Source organism: Rhea pennata, chromosome 10 (genome assembly GCF_028389875.1).
Source record: "Rhea pennata isolate bPtePen1 chromosome 10, bPtePen1.pri, whole genome shotgun sequence".
NCBI classification, from domain to species: domain Eukaryota; kingdom Metazoa; phylum Chordata; class Aves; order Rheiformes; family Rheidae; genus Rhea; species Rhea pennata.
This window is the reverse complement of record NC_084672.1, coordinates 17725455-17749009: the sequence shown is the minus strand read 5'-3', so window position 1 is coordinate 17749009 and position 23555 is coordinate 17725455. Positions and strand designations below refer to the sequence as shown.

General features: G+C 34.9%; 1 protein-coding gene and 1 long non-coding RNA gene across 5 annotated transcripts in view; one reads left to right on the top strand and one right to left on the bottom strand.

The window, feature by feature from the left end:
- The window catches only part of ENTREP2 (endosomal transmembrane epsin interactor 2), a 160657-nt gene that overhangs the window by 76007 nt on the left and 61095 nt on the right, over positions 1-23555 (bottom strand). For all 4 annotated transcript variants that reach the window (XM_062583391.1, XM_062583390.1, XM_062583393.1 and 1 more), the window contains one exon: positions 21106-21162. In XM_062583391.1, coding sequence (XP_062439375.1) covers positions 21106-21162 — 57 coding nt within the window. The remainder of the gene's footprint in view (positions 1-21105; positions 21163-23555) is intronic.
- LOC134144467 (uncharacterized) overlaps positions 1-23555 on the top strand; it is a 30298-nt gene that overhangs the window by 172 nt on the left and 6571 nt on the right. Inside the window, exon 2 of the long non-coding RNA XR_009959386.1 lies at positions 2842-2876. This is a non-coding gene — a long non-coding RNA (uncharacterized LOC134144467). The remainder of the gene's footprint in view (positions 1-2841; positions 2877-23555) is intronic.

The window sequence follows — 23555 nt, the reverse complement described above, 5'->3', positions numbered from 1 at the left end:
ATGCCCCAGAGCAGCTCACTGGGCCCTATTAGCTGCAGTTCACTTCTCCTTTCCCTTCTAATACAACCCCTACAGTATCCTGCACAGGAAATATATGTGTTTATCTGTCTGTGTGCATGTATATACATATTTCCCTAGCTCTGTGCATGAGCGAGTTTCTGCTCCCCCATTCCACCTGTAAGTGCGGATCCAAAATGCAAGAATCAAGGCAGAAGGAACAACAAAGAGGGGTGGGCAGTTAGACAGCTTGTTACTCTGTATTTCTCATTCTTTTGCCATTTTAGTATTAGAGAAAGTATAGAGTATCTTGAGCCATTTTGTCTAGGTCCTTTTTATTTTGTATACACTTTTACATGCAAGAGCCATTTGAGCAAAATTTTAGAAGTAAACATTTGGGTCTTTGTTCTTTTCTGTACCATGGAATGGTTAGCCCCAAAAAGCATCCAAGAACACCTGTATATGTTCTCCTACTGCAAAAAACGTTCTGCTAATACAATTGTGTTGATTCTCTGCTGAAGTTCTTACATATACAGCAGGTGAACATACATTATCACCATGTTACCAAGTTTTTTAGTACTAAATGGGAAAGCATTAAAATTTTCCCACCAATTCCTAATAGTTGTCATTTATCTTAAAAAGCAAAATGGTACATACAGAAAATGCTGATAGGGCTATACAGATTATAATATGAATGCAAGGCAAGTAAACACAGTATAGCTTTATAACTTTTTAAATTTACTGGTGGATATTAAAAAACAACCTTTTTTTTTTGAAAATCACATTGTGGAGTGATAAAGCAAAAAAAAAAAAAAAAAACAAGGAGAAAACGATCAAGGCAGGAAGTAATTTCATGAATGTTCTGAGAATATTCCTGGGTAGATAATATTGGTTTCATTTAAATGGAATCTGAAGGATGAAAGCCATTGACAGTTTAAAATACAAAAGCACAACTTCAAGGTCAACAACATTCACTAAAAAGATTTATTTCAGTTTAAAATGTAGTAGGTAATCACAGTACGTTTTCTAGTAAGTTTATATTTCTGTTTAAGTAAGAATTAGAAGAATTCTATCTGGCCAAATAAAATTATATTCTTTGAGAGAGACTGAAAGGAGGACTGAATATAATCCAATATAGTTTTTAATATTTTTCAGTGGTTGTAACAGTAATTCCAGTTATTGAACCCTCAATTCTCCTGGAAAATTCTCAATTCTCCATGAAAAATTAAGAACATGCATCATGGATTATCTTTCCAGGGTGGAAGGGAAATAACCTTGAATACTACTGATTCCTGAATAGCCCTGAAAAGCAGCAACACTTTTTATTAATACATCTCAGTTATGGCTCTACTGACTGACAATGGGTACAATTTATATGAATGTCGCTTTTTTTTAAGTGCACTGTGCATTACAATAACATAATAATTTACAATAATGTTAAACATTACAATAATGTTAAGATTCATTATCATGAAAGCCTGGAGACTAAAGGAGAAAACTGGAAGTCTCAATGCCCCCAAATTGACTCAGTATGCATTTGGGAAAGAAGTATTAGGAAAACAGAATTTGCATTTATACGGAAGGCATTTCAGTAGTACTTCACACATTCAAATTTTCTGGGAACTTCTGTGGCAACTTTCAGTGAAATTGGAGAAGGAACTGCCATTGCAGAAAAGTAAATTTTGGTTCAAAACAATTACACACACAGAAATAAAACAAAATCAGAAGCAAGCTTAAGGGGCAGCTTCCTGGCTGTTTTCTTCCTTGCAAATAGATGGCTAGACTGCATGCTTCCCAGAAGGGTACTGGAGAGACAGGAAGAATCAACATATTCAACAAGAGTAAAAGACAGTGAATCAGTAGCTCTCACGGAGGGCTTACTTCACTTTGCCTTTTTTTTTTCCTGATCTCAATTCTACTTTGTCCAACTGAGAAAGAATAATAAAAATAAAGCCAGAAAACAAAAAAAAAGGAAAAAAAAGAAAAAAAAAAAAAAGAAAAACAGTATAATGACTAACCTGAGCTGAATACAATAATATGAAAAGGGCAAAGAACTGCAATGATTCACTTTCCTCAGTATTTGGAAGTATACTCAAAATGTGCTGTGCTCGCTTTGTTATAAAGCTCTAAACTACAAGTCTCTTCAAAGGGAATAAAACCAGCAAATCATTCACACGGACTGTACTTTCATTTAAAATGCCAACTTAAAACAAATCAGTTCTCATCATTTTGATCGTGCTAACTGCAGATGCTAAAACCTATTTAAGCTCAAGACCATATAAGCTGCCACCTAAAAGTGGCAATCTATTAAGACATCTCAAAAGACTAACAACTGTTTAACCTCATTTGACTGCTAAAACAGAAAAGGTAATTCTTGACAGAAAACTTTAAATGCAATTTTTTGTTGCCTTGCAAGGCTAAAACATATTATTCAAAACAACCTTTGTCCACTGACTCAGATATCCTGGTGAGCTGAGACTGACAGATGACTCACTGTTTTTCATGCACGATTTCTCTGTTCAGTACATTGGCATATCAACATGCAAGACCAAAGCTGCAAGGTCTGTTGTCAACTTCTGTGCAAAGCTCAAGAGCCATTAGTTTAATATTAACTGGTAAACAGAAATGTTTCATAGTAACATCCTACCTTCTCATTTCTCTCTCCCCACATAAACACATCCAACAGCCACCATTCCTGCAACTTGAGCAGTGATCTCTCTGTCCCACAGTATCTGTCATGTGGCTTGGGGCCACATGGCTGGTTTGCATCTCTAACCACAGCAAATCAGAGTCAACCCAGAATCACAAAAGTGACATGACAACCTTCTTATGTTCTTCTTTCAGCTGCAAAATGGATAGGAGGAAATTATTTCAGAATGGTAAGTTTAAAATAAGGCTGTCAAATGGCTACCACTCCCTTTCTTAGAAGGGCAGAAATATCATAAATCAATTCTTTGATTAAAAAAACTCCCAAATAAATGGTTCTATATTCAACTCAAATGGAATACCAAAAAAAAGAGATGTTAATTGGTCTTCAATATTTATGAACATGTTATGCTGATCACAAAACATACAAGCTGACAACAGATAAAGATAAGCCAAAAGACCCAACTGTTTTTTCTCTCAATCAGCCTTCCAATCTTGTACAAGCAATGCTATGGAAATCAAAAAAGAGAACTCATGTATAATCAGAGATAGAAAAGCAAAAGAACTGCTCCTCACCTAAACATCTTTCTGGAGTCTAGGACTGTGCCGCTGATGTCCATCTCCCTGCCATAATAGGAAAAGAAATTGCAGGAGCTTATAACATGTAGTAACTTTATGGGCTTTTGAATAATAAAGCTACAATTGCAAAGTCTCAGAGGCAAAAGTGAATCTGTTTCACTGCCATACACATACAGGACATCAAGGCTCTAGAATACCTTGAACATACAATTTGCATTGTTCGCTTTCTTTGCGCAAAGATGACCAAAACGAACCCCCCTGCCAAAACAGTCACTTTTCTGAGGTGTGCTTGATCACACCCTGCCCTAAAGGGCATGACCGTATGAAACAGAGAAGACGGAAAAAGCCAAATTTAAAAGTATTATTTACTATGTTTCTTCAGGGGTAAGAATATACTGTTCCTTTTTCCGAGTACAATATAATATACACAATTTAGAACTAAGCCTCTTACTGGGTAAATAGTGGTAAATAATAACTGTAATTGCACATTGCTATAAAAATTCTACTGTCTCCGAAAAAAAAGATTGCCTGGTTCTATCTAACATTGCATATGTAAAAAAAAAAAAAATAGATCTTATATTTTAAAAAGTATTAAAATGCTTTTGTGCTTGTGCTTTCAAATAGAATGAGACAGTCATGTTATTTATAGATACCAGTCTTTTCCTTTCCTAACATTTATAGATTCTTTTGAATGAAAATCCTAAAAAAATATGAAATATGACAGCATGCAGAAAATAAACTCCTTTCTTCTGTTCTGAACAGCATTTATCCATATACCTAGAGACATGCTGTAAGAAGTGATAGTTTCACCTCTAAAACCGTATTACTTTCCAGTGCAACAATAGAAATCAGAGCATCCAACTCATAACTAACTTGAGCATTGTCTACTCTTGTTTCTGATATTATAATTTCTATCCAAAGATTTTGCAACATTTTGAGCAATTTAATATTGCAATATATCAGCAACTAAAATGCTGAACCATAAACACATGTTTTCTCAGTTGTGGAATCCAATTAAGTCTGCAATTCATTTCAAGTCCTTTGAAGTCCTCAGTTTAAAATTTTCTGTAATGATTATACTTTACACACTGCTAATAAACAGGGCTTAACTGAGTTTAGCAGAAGTCTCAATCTAGGAAGCGTAGATGCTCAACAGGAAACAAATTACAAATAGATATTTAATCAGACAGGGAAAAAAAAATCTGAAAATACATCTGTCTTGATACTGATACCAAAATAGTTTATGTTTCTACCTTCAATCTGTTTTCACATTAGCTCTGACAATGTAATCACTTCTGTAGTGGTTCTCTACAATGTAAAGGTTGCAAAACCAATAGAAATGTGCAAACTAAATAGAAGAATAACATTTTTTTGCAAATAATTTGACCAATATATATATTTACATTTTTTTAAATATATTAACTCCTTTACTCTCACAGCTCATATCTAGCTTCTTTCTACTGTAAAGATGCTTCAGTGCTTCCAAAATTCTTGAGATTACATCAGCTTCCAGTGGCTAAAGTATTGATATTTCATTTTTGTAATGTAAAACTAAAAATATCATGATTATCTCCCCATCGCTTCCAGACAATTTCTGATAAACTGCACTTTTACCTTGCTACTTTTTCTATTTTTTTAGAAATCCCTACAGGTATTAACTGTACTGCTGGAACTGAATCAACTTCCTTCTTCACTATTCACTGCCCAAGTATTAGTTTTTAAAAACAAAAAACAAAAGGAATCCTTTCCTCCTCAAGTTTTACAGCATTTTCTCCTTCTGAGTCCCTCAAATATTTCACATTTGGTACTAGCTGTCGCAAATTCCTTTTCATTATGGTTTGTATAGTTTTTTGGAGGGAGGGAAGGGGATGTTTGCTCTCCATCATTAATTTTACCACAAACACAAGTACAGGGTGTGGTTTTTTTTCTTTTTACTTGTCATAATGCCAAAGGTAATAATAAACTTACAGTATCATACATTACATGTTCCCTCTACTTTGCGAATGTGGGGCTTGTTTTCTCCCAGCAGGCAGCTGGTTCCCCTTGACATCTGTCTGCCCTGCACTTTCATGAAATACCACTCACAGAATTAAACAATGGGCTTTCATGGCACTTCTGAATGGCACTTCACTTCTCAACTTTCACAAATACAGATCACCAATGTGATGTTCCTTTTATGAATATGCAATTTTGTAAAATGAGTGACTCTCTAGCCTTTTAACACTTCTCTTCCTGTAGCTAGTCACCTTTCTTGTGCTGATATGGTTAAACACACTGCTTTTATTCATCTTCCAAAATACATTTACCTTACACTACTCATAGCTGTGCCTAAAAGATAAAGTTATAATGGACTCTGTGTTTAGAATTATGTAGTCCTTTGTTTCCCAGTGACTGTATGGTAAGAAGCTACAAATGGTACAGAGACTAAAATATCCGTAATGTGAAAAAATTACTCAAGACCAAAAGGAAGGTTATTACAGAAGCAAAGGTCAATATTCTGAAATTTCCAGCGTATGAAACAAAAGGTGATCACTAAGAGAGGCAGCAGGCCTCTAAAGAAGTTTAACAGAACTATTTTACTGAAGAGGGGGGGGGAGAGAGAGAGAGAGAGAGAGACATCCCTAAACAAAATTAATTTATTTGCTTCAGTGTTTACAAAGGAAGTAAGACAGATGTCAGAAGCAGAGATTAATTTCCCAGGGAGGAAAAAGAAATACTGAAGGAAAGCAGACTCATGTCAAGAAAGCGCTGAGGAAATCAGAATGTGGAAAGGTTGCCAAAACTCTAGGACCAGATGGGACACAGCCTCAAATTCTAAAAGAAAGAGCAAACGAGAGGGAAGAACCATTAACAGATACATTTAGCAAGTGTGTAAGAATTACCGATGGAGTGCAGAGAGGCAAAGGTAACGCCCGTAGCACAGCTTTCACTCCGGCAGCAGCACCGATCCTAGGTCGGTGACGGGTCGCGCCACTGCGCTAGTACTAAGGGCTGCCAGGGAACGTGACGCCACGGGAGCGGCCGGCCCGGGCGAGGGCGATTAAGGCATGCTCCTTTCGAGGGGGCAAGCGTTATGCCCCAGCAGGCTTCACCTGCCCTTCAGGAAAAGGCTGCTCGTTCTCTTTTAAACTATTGCCCCTGGGGATTGCTAATTAGCAGAGGGCTGCTGAACAGAGGGGTTTTGATTCTGACAAAGTAACAGCTGGTGGCAGCTAGGCCCAAAAACAGGCAGTTGGTATAGAAAAGGTAACAGAGAGCTATGGACAGACAGACCCAGGCAAGAAAAAGCTGCAAGAAATGTTAAGGAGTGAAAGGGGACACATAAAATGTATTCTGAATAGATGCTTCACTCTCCAATTGCTTTTTCTTCCCCTTTACAGGGACATCTTTGATTCACTGCCTCTATTTTCATCTCAAGTTTTGTTTCTTTACTTTCAAGTTTGCTGTTTTACTGGGTCTTTTACCATTTCTGTTCGCCTTCCTCTTTGGTCAGGTAAATTCTGAAAGCAGCCAAGGACAGCATCTAAATAACATGGCACTCGGGCAGGTTGTGCTATCATTGGTTCCTTCTGCTAGAGAAGAAGGAAGTTTCAGAAAAAACAACTAGGGGTGAGACAACACACTTAAAAAATCTAAATGTTTATGTTAATCTATGTACAAAAAGCAATGTCGGACATAAATGTAATTAGCATTTACACACACTGTAGTTGCAAACTTTAAAGACCATACATCCCAGGTCTCATACTCAATTCAACAAGAGGCACGGACTCACAGCCTGAAACTGCAGTCTCTACAGTGGGAACATGCTGGGAAAACAACTCACAGGACAGGTTAAATTTTCGCAGCTGAAAATTCCAGCCATCATTTGAACCCCCAACCTCACACTCACATGTGCATGTACACACACACATCTTCTTCTTGGCAACATTTATACTTGTTGACAGATAAGAAGGCAGAAGAAGAGGTAGGATAAATCCAAGATCAACAGCTTAAGTAAGAGGAAACAAGATAGCATCAGTATGTCCCAAATCTACAGATTCAAAAAGTTCATTCTTAAAAAAAAAAAAAAAAAGTTGCAGATTTAAAGGCACATTAATCCTATCAAGAGGGACTCAGAAAAGAAAGCTGATCTTATTTGACAAACTACCTCCTTGCCATCCAAAGTTATTCCCGTCTAACAGAAACTCCAAATGCACGATAACAGCATAGAAAAAGCCACACCATAGCCAGAAATCAATTCCAGAGTTTATAGCGGTTTAAACTGAGATTACAATTAATCTTAACTGCTCTATTAAGGTCTAAAAGATTTGGAGTAAACATCATTTATCTCACTGGGTTAATTCACAGTAAATAAAACAATATATGCAGTTAATTTCCACAGTCTGATCACGAAAATCAAAAGTTCAAGCTGAACTAGGGCAAGTATCATTGATCAGATAACTTCTATTTTCTGAACAACTGTACAAACACGAGTAGGGCATGTTCGATACGCACATCAAAAATTAAATTTATATTTTACATATACACGTTTTACCTTTTGAGAAGTGACCCAGTAAAATCTGACCACCCCAATTTTCACAGAAAACTAAAACACAAAACCAGTCACTAAAAATAGCATATTTATGTGAAATATTTATCATTTTTACCTTGTTATGCTATTCATCAGGGAACCTTATTTAACAAAAATCTTAGAAATTCCCATTTGTTTCTCATATACTTTGTTATTTCTTTGAGTCTTTGGAAGTGATCAGATAAAAACGTAAAGAGAGAAATTAAGAAAACACTAAGGAAAAGGAAAAACAAGTATTCTGGTTGTCCTGCTACTGAAAGATTAATTACTGGTAGAAACTGGAAAAAAAAATAGAAATTGAAAGATCTACTATCAGTTTTGGTTGGAACAGCTAAATCAGGATGTAGTTAAAAATCTCTAAACCAATCCTGCTTCAGTACAGTTCTCATATTGCTTTTCAACATGTTCTTGGGAATAAAGCCTCCAGTTCAGGAACAATATTCTCCAAATCAAAGACGCCCTCCCTTGGGGCACTTAGGCCAAGTGCTTTTAGCACTTATGAAGCTGAATTCCACATGAGAAAACACAAAAAAGGTCCACTGCTTCTGCCACACATTTCATGTAGGGTGCTGGAACGGATCAGGATAAAGGGCAGCACTTGACTTTCTCACATGAAGTCTATTACAGACCATTGGCACAGTTATTAAAATCAAAGGAGGAAAGGCACATACAGCCCTGAATACAACGAGTATGGAGCAGGAATGAAAGAATGGCTGTTTGCAGCTACCCGCTGATTGAATGAGGTCCCAAATCTGATGTTCGGTAGTCTGATTTGGTGGAAAAATCTTTATTCAAGAATTTAGCAAAAACAGATCATTCAGATTTAACTCAATGGGATTCTGGAATAACTAAAAAACAGAACTGGCTTTTGATTGCACTGGTAGTTTTGAAGATGGAGATGAGACAAAACAGACTGAAAATAGGATTTGCTAATGCTGCACACTGCTATGGCTGCTGCAGACACAGCCAAGATGTTATGACTTCAAAGAAATTTTGGTCAAGTTTAGAATGTATATTTATTGTCAGATTTATACAAAACAATTGCTAAAGAGATAGAAAGGAATATATCACTTTAATCAAGAGAAATGACTCATTGAAGAATTGGTAAAAGTGGAAAGAGCAACTTAAATTTTAGCTTGAAAAAAATCATTAGATTTAGAAAAGTATAGAATTGCTGAGAACAAAGTACAGGAAAGACTTATCCAAGAAATTCAGTATGCTACTGAAAGGGTAATCAATCAGCACAATTTATTTCAATGCGTTAACTTCATAGTACTAAAAGTGATAAAGCCAGGTGAGTGTTGGGCTAGGGGGTTAAATATGAAAAAGCTGCTTTCACAGTATGACTTTTATCTATACACTATTTCTCAACAGGTATAAATCGCAACTTTGTCAAATGATACTCAGTAAACCCAAACTGCAGAAAGAATCATTGCCTCATTAGTTCTCTCAACATTCGTAAAAGCGCTAAGGTATTATCTAGGACAAAAGGTATGTGACCTCCACTGGAAAATGTATCTACAGATTTCCATCTAGTTTTCTGCGTACTTACAGGATTCTTGTCAGCAGTTCCTAAGACTAAAAAAGAAAAATTAAATAAAGTGAAAGGGATTTCTAATAAGTACACAACAGTTCTAATAAGAACACAAAGACTACATTTTCTCTGGCCTAAGCCCACAGGAACCAAGCAGCAGACAAACAAAAAAACCTGACACCTAAAAGCAAACAATAGTCAATATTTAACCACATAGCAGTTTACACTAACTTCTCAAAACTCTGTTTTGTAAGGTGTTGTTTTTATCCAATATTTTGGTAACCTTTAAATTACTGTTCTAGTCTCTAAGACAACTGTTTACCTAATAGTTGGGTTCCTAATGAACATCCTGATCAATGAACTCAAGGAATATGCACGCCAAAATGATACTGCAGAGACTGATGAGGGATATGACAATCAGAGGTATAATCTGCATTTCATCTCAACATTTTACAAGTATCAAAGCCAACAGTGACATAAAAGGTGATGCATGCCTTTGGGCTCTGCCACCTGGTCGGTATCTGTGCGTTTTTAACTTGTTTTTCTCTCTTGAAGAGAGGTATCTTGATCCATTTATGCTAATGTTGCCTCTCCACTACATAAATTATTGATTTATTTCAGCTGCTAAAACCAAATCTTTGAGACACACATATCAGGTCTGATTCAAAAACCTGAATTAGATGTGATCATAATGATTCCTACTTCAGTACTTTTGTTATTAACTTCTGCCTTTTAACATATCCCAGGTGGTCTCTGGGCGCTTCTTCAGTACAGATAACAGAGTACGTTCCTTTCTAGCATAGACTTCAGTATCACACTATTCCTTCTTCAAGCATCATGACTGACAGCCCTCTGAAAGACATCCATTTCAGCTTCCTGAAGTCATGTATAAAGATTGCATATATATGAAGACAAGTTAGAAGAATTTTTTAGTTAGATATTTAACTCTCCCTGTGAGCTACAGACTGAAGCAGCAACTCATCTCCTACTTTTATGAAAAAGATCAAAATTGAGAAATTTTACTGGCTGAAATTTGAAATTAAAAACTTTTAAAAATTCCGATTTCTGTAAGGCAATCTGGGTGACAAATGAAACACATCAGTGTACAATTCCCAGTTCACAATTACCTACATAATATGAAGTTACGTATGTAACTTTACACAGTTACATAATTTTTAGCTATTAATTGTTGGACCAATTCATCAGAGTTGAGTGAAGGCATACTTGCGCTTACCTACAGAGAGGCAACATGCTAGTTTCTCTCAAAAGCAGGAAACAACGAGGGCACAGAAGTTTAAGTTCGTATTAATGGGCCTCCTTAGCATCACTGCTTCGCACAAATACACATACAGTAAATGTCCTCACCCTTTTTTTGTATTTGTTTTATGGAAAAATATTTTTAGAGTAAGTAGAAATCAGTAAGCTAGATCCTCTTTAATTGCATTTTCTATTTATATTACTGCTTCCAAGCAGAATAATTTGGCATCTTCATATGAACTACAGCTCTTGAATCATCTGTATTCAGAGGCAGACAGATTCAGAGGTAGGCATCTTCATTGCCGCCATGGATATTTGCAGAATTTTCTCTCTCGTTTGATACTCCTTTCAGCAGGATTTAACACTCTTGAAGTTTAAAACAAAAAAATTCTGACAATTTTAAGAGCCTAAAAGGCAAACTGTGATTTAATATTAGCAAACAGGTTTTCCCTTATTTACCTAATCTAGTAGTTCAAAAGGTAGGAAAAAAGACTTCATATAAAGCAGCTATCAGGAAAATAAAATAAAAAGAATTTAGGTATTTGGCCAGCAACGGTGCTAATATCTCCAATTACAGATGAATGAAAGATTGATACTATTAAGAGATGTCTTTTGGATAATAAATACAGACAGATAGCATGGAGTAAACACACACAATTGCATTGCTATTTATTTTAGGGTGGGTTATTATGAAAATTACTTAAAAACAGAGGGAAAACAATAACAGTTTAGGTGAATTAAAGAACTCAAAGCACTGACTTTTGATCCTGGACAACTTTGTTTTTAACTCACCTGCTTCTACATTTTTATATTTCAACATCTATTTTTCCTGCTTTTACATTCCAGTATCAACACAAATCTGGCATGAAGTCGGAAGTATGCATATATGATTTTATATCCTGAATTTAAGTATACTAAATAAATGAAGCAAGCCAAATGGACAAAATCCCTTAAGGCAAAAAGTGGAGATACAATCATGAAATATGAGGATAAAACATTGCTAAAGGAAATATTTTTGAAATAACAGAAGGATGTGGAAATACAGTTTTCAAGCAATTTGATATAGAACATTAAACGAACTTGGGCTTTCCGGTTGTATATGCTAAAAATTATAACACAAGAAAGATTAGAAATAGACTGGCTTGCTTCTAAAAAAATACAGAGGGCATGCATCTGTATTTTACTCTGCTGTAGTAATACAGACAAGACTCTTCCAGAAACAGCTTTAATGTTAAATGGGAATTAACAATAATAAAATGTGCCACAATTATTTCATTTAGTGTCTGGTGAGAATAAATAATTCTTTTTCTTTGTTTTTATTAATCACTGTGGTAAGAATATTTTTTTCTCTAGAAGTATACCAAATGAAACCTATTTTCAGCCCTCAGTCCTCTTGCTTCTGCAAAGATATGTATATGAAAAGAAATAGGAAACATTCAATGCTGTAGGAAGAGAAGTAGAAAATAGTGGTAAAAATCTGCCCAGTAGCCACATTAAATAATTTTTGTAACTTCTTTAGAGAAGTTAAAGGAAATCAATGATTAAATGATTACGGAAATATCAGTGGTGAACCCTGAAAAATGTATGACTTGTCTTAGTGTCTTGGTACATAAATATAGTTTAGAGTCTACAGAGCACTACACTGCAATTTCATATTAGCATGCCAAATAAATTTAAAAAGCAATAACTTTACTACATGACAGCTGTAATTTATAAGTAGGAACTCTCTCCCAGTCTAGCTTTACATTCCTTCCTTTCTTATATAACCTTTTTCTTCACCGCCTCCTCTTCACAGTTCGCACTTCTCACTAAACTTCATTCTAAACAGACTCTCACATTGCTGTCTGTACAAGTGATGCTCAGGGATAATAAAAAAGAAACTAGCAGATATGATCAGATTTAAAACATAATAGGAAAAATACTACAACTCATATTCTTAGTCTCTATATAAAGTATTACTTTAACCACCCCACTCCTACTTTATCCTTCTGTATGCTTCTGTAGTTCTGCAGATGGACTTTCATCTGTAACAGTCTCATAAAATGTGGGTTTGGAACCAAATTCTATAACTATTCTATTCTGTAACTAGGAAAGAAATTTGTTTCAAGGAAAGTAGTGGCTATAATCTTCTTGTAAGTCTCTCTCAAGTTTACACTATCGGAGGATAAAAACTAAAATATTCCTACCGCTTACCAGAACCAACATACAAAATTTGCATCCACCAAGTAAGAAACAGAAAGAGTGAGAAATCTAGGCAGCACCAGTTGTTATTTGAAGAAATTTGTTCAGTCGCATGTTTTGAGAGATTTGAATATTAACAAATTTGTTCAAAAAAATCAGTAATTTCTATTTTATAAAAAAGGGATTTGAAGCTGTCACACAAATAATTTGTGATCATTAAAATCTCCAAGTAAAAAAAAATCAATGAAAAAACTTTTAAATCTATGGCAAAATACCAAATACTGCTCAAATAAAAAGGTAGTAATTTAAATAACTCAAACTCAGACCCAATGCAATTAACGTACAAACTGCCTATTAGCTATGTATTTTTCCTCTTGTTTATGGTAACTGACACTCACCTGCATGTTTTTTATATTTGGAACCAGCACATTAATGACTGATTAATGTTGAATTGCAGCCAACTTGGACAAAATTCTGCTAGTCTACTGGAAGAAAGAAAAATATCCATAGACTGACATAAAATATTAACCATTTTTAAGACATGATGCTCATAATATTAAAAGGTGTTAACTGATTAACACACTATAAAGATTTTAAGGAAAAAAATGTAGAAAGACTCTTCTCTTCAAACAAACCTTTAATGAGTTGGGGTGTGGGGATGAGTGAGTTTGCTCTTAATCTTTCAGTATAGAAAAAAAAGTTAGAGATAAAGCTTGTTTTCGGCTAAGCTTCTATTCTTTTGTTGATATCTAACTTTTGTAACTTCTGCCACTGTGGGAGAAAGGAGTAGTCGAACACTGTATCCAGAAAGATGCCATTGCTTCTAAGGGTCAGAAATAGGTGCCACCACTAGATTCCAGCCACCAGCTGTGGAGAGCCCTTGCTGAACTCTTCTTGGGGCGGGAGCTAGCAAAGGCAGGCTACTCATGGCAACTTGGTTCACTATTCTTTGGATAAACACCTGCAGTTGTTCTGTGTTTACATCCCAAGTGTATCAAGTTACAGGGATACAAGTCTCAGCGAAGCTAATGAACACATGACTTGCTGTTTCATCTAAAAGAAAGCAGTGAACAGTTACCAAACAGGTTTTTGAAAAATACATGTCTCAGCACTTAAGCTACACTAGGACTTCAGGTTAAGTATTATGTCCAGGGACGTCTCAACATCCCACATCACTGAGACAAGCAGAGGAAACTTAAGTTATGTTGATATATTTCATGAATCCTCTGTTCATTGAGCTTAGTTGTTTCTGCTATAATCAGTGATGATACCTAGTAACAGGAGATTAATGAGGAAATGTTTAGACTGGTTTTATGCACCACACATTTTGTGGAGTGGGTGCATATGTAGATACGTTTATTTAAAACCATTAATAATTTCTTATTTACAGCAGGTACAGATCTTTTCTACTAACTTATGCTGAAAAATTGAGTCAAATATTCAAATACTTCAAATATTTCACTGGACTTCGGGGAAAAAAGCCCTCTTGTTGCAGCAAACTACTGAGTTGGCCCAAGAGTGATATTTTCTAACAAAGCCAGTTTGGTATTTCATTGATTCTGGCTAGGGGGGCAGTCTGAGACATTTCACAGCAGTTTACTCTTGCGTCTGATCTAGAGAAGCTTTCTGTTGAATTCAGAGGTTGAATCAATCTCCTTCGTGCAGAGAGATGTGCAATTGCGATAGACTACAACAGACAGATAATCCCACAGTACAGATTACAGCTCAGCATGAAGTAGCTCAATCTTAGCAGTTACACAAGTTTTCTCACTCTTTTGAGACCCATTCATAAACCTTGTAGATACAGCAACAGCTACAGCTTAATAAATTAACTATGTCAACGCACATGCTAGTGCATTCTCCCCTTATATCAAGCTGGGGAGGACAGACAGGAAGAAACAGTAGTTCATTTGAACCGATTTCACCATTCTCCATCTCCTTCAATAAAAGGTAGTAGGACAGACCTGGTCTGCAGATGTCAGTTTAGCAACACTCTTCAGTCAAGAAAAATAACCCTCTCCCTATTTTTGTTTCCACCTCCCTCTAAAATAATGTATTTTATTTAATTTGCTTTTAAAACTCTTTTTCTATTTGTTTCCCTGCCCTCATTTTTTGAACTTTTATGCTAACACAAAGCACCGATTCTTAGCATATATTTTTAATTGTCTTGCTGAATGAGCAAGAAAACACAAAAACCTCTAAAGATTCCTGGCAATGACAGAGTTAAATTGGTTGTGAACATCGGTAAATTTAAATAAAATTAGAAACAACTATTGACGATATGCAAAAAAATACCTACATAAATATATATATATATATGTATGTAAATATATGTGCGCCTAACACATCTGAAACTATTTATCACCACGTACAAGAGTTTTTCAATGAAAAACATACTACAGGATACCTTCATATGATTAATTCTTAATATATAGCTTTGGAATTACTCATTCTGTTGAAGTGAAAAGTCCTTATTTACACTATTTCTCTTCCTTCCTTAAAGACTTTATTAAGATGGAATTCAATGCAAGATTGACAAAGGACACTTTGCAAATCTGAAAATCGATAAAAACCTAACCATAATGCTGAGACCTCTGGTTTGCAATTAGAAAAGAAATGTTTGTAGATGGTGAAAAGGTGGGGAGGAGAAATTACAGTTGGACTGAAACAAAATTACAAATTACAAGGATCCAACATGCTGTTTTAATTCTTAAATCATTGGATAATCAATATTTTACTGTTTTACTGGATTCTGATTACCATTACTACAATAATATTATCTCCTTTGTTTAATTCCACTGATTCTAAATTAAAGCCTAATAAATCTTTTAGAAATAGCATGGACGTTATTACCAAATTCTAAAGGGTATAAACAAAAGACAAAATAACCTCCATTCAAGACCATGTGAAAGCAAATTTCTGCTTTATTGCAGTCCTTTTCAGCAGTAGTTACTGAAACACCCAGGATTTAGTGTTTAAATAAGGGACTTTTCCTCAAAGCAGTACAAATACTCTAAGATGTCATAATTAAAAATGCAGAAAGCCTTATGCAGAAACATCTGAATATTATATGTGGAAAACATTGTTTGAAATTAATCCAGAAGTAATTTAAAATAAGGTCTTCATTTCCCAGATGACTCCTCTGGAAAATGTAAATACTAGTTTGATGGTTTGATGACAGAGATACTGTTCTGTGTTTATGTAAAGTGTTTTGGAAACATAAGACGGTGACCAAATACAACTCAGACAAATCAACATAATTTAGCGAATCCTTCAGAGCACTAAGCTATGCAAAGACACTACTGTAGCTTGGGAGCCTTCACGTATGTATGCACATTAGCATCACGGCAAAATTTCTTCATTGTCTGTGCACTTGTAAACCTTTATGGAATATAAAGTACAAAACTCCAGTTATGACAATTTCTTGTAAACACAGAACTATTCTCAGTTTTGACTTTGGTTCCAAAGAGGCAAACCACAAAACCACCTCTTAATTTCTATGATAACACTATGAAATGCATTCCTCATAAGATTCAGTCAAAAGCTAACTGTTGATACCATATATGCTTATTATTTCTTCAACTTTCTCTTTTTGCCTGCAGAAAATAATAAGTTTGCCAATAAAAGATTCTGTGAAAAGGAGAGATGAATACACAGGTGAACAAAACAGTATTAGCAGAAAACTGGCACCTTAAAATATCATCAGAGGATTTTTGCACAGCTTTCAAACATCATATAAAACAGCATAGCTTGCAGACTGGTTTAAGATTTAATTTTGTAAAACCTTATTTATGGCTTCAAATTATGAAGCTATCTTTTTATCAGGTATTGCCCTTTTCAATGTCATATTTTGCAACACATTGCAGCAAACAAGCCATGTATATTGGAATTGATTATACAGCTGATGATACTATAAATAATGTAAAAAGATAATTACTGAGCATATATTTGCATATGTTTTCTACAAGCAGATCACAAGAAATACAACTCATCAGAACGTTGATGGGACTTTATGCTATAAGGTTGTAAAGTTATGCAGTATTAATTGCTTAATCAGAACAAACAATCGTAGGGTGGACATGTGGGTTCCAGTTGCTAAAAGGTATTTGCAATTCAACAAGGGAAAACCGACACTATGCAACCATTGCAAAACAATCAATTAGCAATGGTTAATGCACAGTATCATTACAGAGAGGGAAAAACATTGTCTATGCCCCCTACTCCTTCAACTGATTATTATGCAATCAAGTGCAAAAACAGAAATACAGAAGAAAAACAATCAGGTTTTCACTCACAGTAGCACTAAGTTTACTCTTGGAAATAAGTGATCTAGAACAGATTTTAAAAAGGTGAGCTGTTCTGAAAGACAATTAATACTAATATTTATTATTTCTCCCCTTTTGTATTTCTTTCCATGAGTGTTACTGAACACAACTGCCTATTTAGATTTCACTGAGAGAATCTGTATCTGAAAGACTGGCTGATTTTAAAACATCCAGACATTCAGGGATCAGAGATGCCAAACCTTGAAAGGCCTGAATAACATTTCTGATACATGAACTTTGTGTTCTCTGGCATTGTAAGTACGACCTACAGTTTTTACTAGAACTGTAACAGCAGCTACTTTTGAAAACACCTAGGTTAGACTTCACAGTTAAACTAGCACTCAATTCAGAGGAACTATCCTAGCTTTAATGGTTTGTGATAAATATGTGGGCAGGAAAACATAAAACAAATGAATGTGCAGGTACCAGGTAAAGAAAATCCTTTTAACAAAGCTCAGAAGATGGAATAAGATAAATTGGAATAAACCCAAGCATATCAACTACTTTGTAATTATGCTGATCAAAAATTTAGTCCAAAATTTAGTTCACTGTTACTAATCTGCATGGTGTAGGAAACAACCACTACAAACCTGCTAAATCTGCTATGAACCACACTACTGATGGACTAGTAGAGAAAACAGCACATCAGGCTATACTCCTATTTGGTAACAACTGAAGAAAAAAAGTTTGTTTCTGCTTTTTCAGCTCCCACCCAACAAGAGATGACCACGGAAATACCTGGGGCAACAAAATGACCAATCCCATCCTATGTATGCATTTTCATACAGGTTAAATTTTTACTCTTTGCTTTTCAAAAATTAAATGGAAGAGTCTGACAAATTCCAAATATTTTTATTTGATGAAAAGCTAGTTATGAGCTATCAGCCTTTTGGTATGTTCTAATGTGCACATCAGTGGTCATTCATCTTTTTTTTTTTTTTTTTTTTTTTTTTTTTTTTTTTTTTGGTATTTTAGCCAAAAATCTACCTATCTCATAGGCATTCATTAACTTCATTGATTTGCTTCATTTTAGCCTCATTTTACACACATTTATTTGTCATTTATCTTGTCATTTTGAAATTTTCAGCATTATAGAAAGTTCATCTGTGGTAAATTAGAGGGAAAAAACCCTCAAAACAAAGACAAGAACACCAAACAAGTAAAGCAAAGACTCTACCTGTCCTTTCTTTAGTAATAAAGAAATCTTACTTATGAAAGGCAAAACCAAAACAAAATCTCAAAAGTTCTAGCACTAGTTCATTATGTTTTAAAACATTATGTTTTAGTTCATAACACTGAAAGACAAAGTTCAAATTAAGCTTTTTCTTGTTAATTCAACTCTGTGTATTTTCAGCTATATCCTTGTTTCATGGGCCTACATTAACTATGTTACAAATGTTACATACATATGCACACTTTTGCAAAAGTAATATCTACCTGCTAATATATCCTCATTAACACAATTATCTCACATTTTAATAACATTGATTTGAATCTAATATTGTTTTGTGCTAACAGTTTAATTGCAATTCTATTAGCACACATAAGAAGATGAACAATATTCAAAAAAATGTTTGAACCTTGCATGTTGTACGTGTTTGCTCAGATAATGGTTATTGTCTTGACTTTAATGAGATCTTACAGTAGATTTTTTAACAAATTTCTGAATAAATTACAAAGACTTTTATGTTAGTTCTATTAACCCTTCATAGCTGAGCATATACTCTGTCATCACACTGTCTGACATATTCAAAAGTACTATCAGAGTAAACATTTATATAGATAAACCTTAACAATAAATGATATTTTGATAGGAACATGAATCATGCTACTATAGCATAGGAATTTGAAAAGGAAGAATAAAGTAGAAAAGAACACAGATAATGTCTATTAGCAATCCATTTCAGGAAATATTCCTTTCAAATGGTGCTGCTAATGCCAAGGTCATGGGTTCAATCCCTGTACGGGGTTATGCTGAGGGTTGGACTAGATGATCTCCAGAGTTCCCTTCCAACCTTGCCATTCTATGATTCTATGAAATGATCTAATGAAAAAGCAATGTAACATGGAGATGCATATAGAGATAAAATGGTTCTAAGTTTATTCTTAACTCTGAAGACTACATATGTTTATGAGTGGAACTGCCAATTGACAACACCAATAAAATATTAGGAGATCTTTATTCTCTTTTATTTGCAGTCCTAAACTGTACTGCGATCAAAGAGCAGGGCAAGTGATAACAGAATCAGTGTTCAAACGGATGATACGGGGCAGGGGGGTGCCATAACTTTTCTTTGTGTTGAATGAAAATCCATTTAGTAATCCAAAATTACATTCAAATCATACTAACAGCTTTTCTATTCCTAAATGCATGCTACAAGTTTAAAAGCTATTCCCAGATTCTATACGTTAAGTGATAAAATGAAGATTTCAATCATATTCTTCATCTACTCAGCTAGTCAGGGTAATATTCCCACTGAAGTGTGCCTTATACAGAGAAATGGTCGTTAAAGTGAAATATAAAAAGAAAATCATATGTTGACTCAAAATATACAAAAACAATTGTTAACTTTTAGTATTTAACTGAGATTTGGGATAGAAGGTCTTTTACAGAAAAAAAATGTAATGTCACATTACAAAACAAAATTAGAAGCCTGCAAATTCAGTCCTGCATCTGCACAGTTTGTCACACAGCTGCACACCCAAGTACTTTTGTACATTCAGCTCCATGTATTAATCATAGTTATGGCAAACCTACTCTGCAGGTACAATGGAAAATGCGGTTTTAATATAGTTCCATTTAAAGAATACTTTACATGCTTAACTACATAATGAGAAAGCAGTAAATTCCTGTTTATATTTATTCAATAAAGGTAAGTCTCTTAATGAGTAAGAATAGTTAATTTTGATGAGCCAGCATTTATCTACATGAAATTATTCAGTTCATTTCAATTTTTGATTATGAAGCCTTATAAGCACATGAAATATCTGAAGTGGCAATCAATTACAGGTCTATTAATTGCAATATGAATTTGTCATCAAAGCATGTACTCTTCCTGTTGCAAATAAACCAGAACTTTAGTACAGTTTATTTGTTCCAAGTGTTCCAATTCCTGTAACACGTATATATTAAAAATAGGTAAAATGTCACAATATACAACGTAGATCTAATTATCACTAATGCATTTTGGATTTTTAGCAATGTTTTGTATTCTAAAATAAAGTATGCCCAAGATTTACTTGCTCTTACCAAATAAAATCATTTTCCTAAATTAATCTCCACATCCGATTAAGGGACAAGCTCCAAGTACCATTTTTTCCTCTGAGAGAATACCTGTACTTGAGGAGAAATCTACCTGACAAATTGAAGCATGATAAATTATTCTGCTTAGGCTACTGTCCAGTTTAGATTAAGTAAGGACCACTAAATGCTCCTTTAACATAACAGCACTCAGGTTTCTCTAAATTATTTCCTAATTCATACACACAAAATTAACATCATTCAATTCAGGTTAGATGAATCCTATTCAAGCTGAATGCAGAAAATACATGAAATCAATTATTTCTTTATCTGTACAAGAAGACACATATCTTCAATAATAAATGGAATCTACTAATTAAGTGGAAATGTATTTCCAAAAATGGGAGTATTTTACAGCCTTTTTTTCTTTGTTTATAATAGTTTGGTAGAGCATATAACACTATACCATTATGCTAGCACATACACACACTGCAGGAAGTATATTACTGTCCAGTTTACTACACTTAGGAAGTTATCATCAACCAATAATACAAGGCGAGGTTACAATCTATAGCAAACCTTCGAAATTCTTACTAAAATGTCAATTTGTGACACTGTAAAGTGGGAAGACACCTAAGTCTAAAACTAGAAACTTAACTGACACAGGTCTATATAAAGATAGAACAACTAAAAGTTACTTGCAAAGAATCCTTGGTCACTACAGGTCATTGATTTAAAGTCTGTTTAATGTAATTAAAGCAACATTGTCACTCACCACAAGTGAAAGGGGCCTTTTCCATGAAACAACACCGATCAGTCCTGATAACAAGACCTGTAATAAAGAGATCAGAGTCACCACAGAGACACGGGTTTTATATTGGCATTTTTTAAAAATAAGACAAAAATGTTAAGATAAAGGGCAATACATAGTCATGCCGTGAATTTCTAGAGTGCTGGAAACAAAAAGCTAAAAGATACACTGTTTTCATTTAATTCTCAAAAAGAATTAAACACAAAAGTACTGTTGATGTGTTTTTAAAGCAAATTTCAATCCAGTTGCCAGATCTAATTTGTTCTGATCAGTTCAGAATAGGTCTTCAAACACATTCGCCCCAAGTCCCAAATATTTTCAGTGCTAATGAAGAAAAACCTTTCAGGGTAGATTTTCTTGTAGTCTCTTAGCAACAGCAAGAAATAGCTCTGACAAACACACAAATGGGGGAATAAAGATGGGACAATCACTAATTTTGTTAGCACATAACCATTCCTCAGGCATAATGCAGTCACTTACTCACAAACAGCACCTGAATTAACATTATTTACCTGACACTGCTACAAAAATGTGATTTCTCACAAAGACTTTTGTTTCAATGGAAGAACTATGCCCTAGAAAATGTCTGACTCACCAAGTGACTGATAGTTCTTAGGCAGCAGCATAACAAGCTGAAGGACAGAATATCTGACTGTTCATTCCAATAATGAAGCCCCCTACCCTCTCTGTAGCACCCAATCTGGTTTGGGAGGGTACTTATAATTTAAAATCTAACTGAAATATATCTATGATGCAAATATTTACAATCAGCAATCAGATTTTTTTCCATATAAGAACTTGTATTTCCATATAAGCACAAATATTTGACCTTATTTTTAGAAGCAAACAAATATATATATATTTATATAAAACTTATCTAATATACAGATACACCCATCCCAAGCATTTGGGTTCAACCTTCTACTGAAAAACTACTATAGCAAGTGACAGCAGTTTCTTAGATTTTCAGAACTTGCTTGTTCCATATTAACATTCTTTAGTTTCTAAATAAAAGTATGTCCTTTCTCTCCAAGTCAAAAGCAAGCTGAATTCAGATCTTGATATATCCAAACTAATTCTAGGTACTTAAATGTAATCTGTAAGCTAGAGACATCTTAAGCTTTCCATATAGTTAAATGGAGAGACAGAGATGTGGTGGGTGCTATCAACCTTGAGGTAAGAACAAAACAGGAGAAAAAGACCTTCAGCAGAACACTTAATCAAAAAATTAATAATTCAGAATACAAATAAACTGTAGAGAAAACAATGAACAACAAATATACTTATTACATTATTCTGCAGTGTCATTTTTTTCTCATCAGTTTGTATAAAAAAAACCTTTTGACTAACAGTAACTTTCATACTTCGCTAGCCCATGTATTTGTTATGAAATGTTCCTGCAAGTCATTAGAATAAGTTTTAACATTGCTCTTCTATTGCTTTCTTCAGATCTTTGAAATTGATGGGAAGGAAGCCCAGAAGCTAATGAATGCCCTTTCTCACAAGACTGCATTCAAGTTTGGTTGAAATACAAGTGTTAGACAGTCACCATTCCCATTCAGCTTCATGCCTTAGTAGCAATCTTTCGGGTATAACAATAACAGCATGATAACTTAAAATACACCTATAATCTAGTCACAGCTGAAGCAACCTACACTGTACCAGGAACCAGGCTGGAAACAGTCCATTTAATGCTACAATAGTTGCAGGCTGGAGGAGGGTGAGACATTTCTCTTCAATTAATCTCCTGTACCACAACATACAAAGCAACATGACTGCCCCTCACACTGAACAGAATAATTTAAGGGGATAATACAGGCAGAAATTTTCAGAACACAGGCAAAAAGACAACTACAATGTTATAGGGACAATCAAAAACTGGCATGTACTAACTCCAGTAATATAATTTGATGAAGCATTGTGACCAGCCAAAAAACACCTACATGGGAAGGCAGCTCAAAGGGGACTTGCTCAGGCAACGTGTCTGTGAAGCTCAGGGAAGACCGTCAGGAGCGAACAACCACAGTTGTTGCAAAGCAAGCTGAATTCCTCTCAGCATGAAGAGGACCAAAGGGAGGCCTTTGTTTTAGATAACCGGCTACATCAGCTGAGTGGATCAGCTTGTCGTGTAAATGTTTTTCTGCTGAGTTAATCCAAAGAGTGTGAATGTCTCCCTGAGTTAGCCAGACTGGCAGGGGATGGGGGGAGGGGAGGGCCTGTAAACATAGCTCAGCCCTGTAGAGATTATTAAAACTGAACAACTAACGAAGAACTTTGAAGAGAGCAATGGGCTTGAACTGGTTTCAAGCCATGTATTTTTTCCCAGAGACTGGGGTGACCCAGTGTCGTGATGGTGAGCATATTATAGAGACTGGCAACGGGAATCATATCTGTATTGAAACTTAGCTGTATAT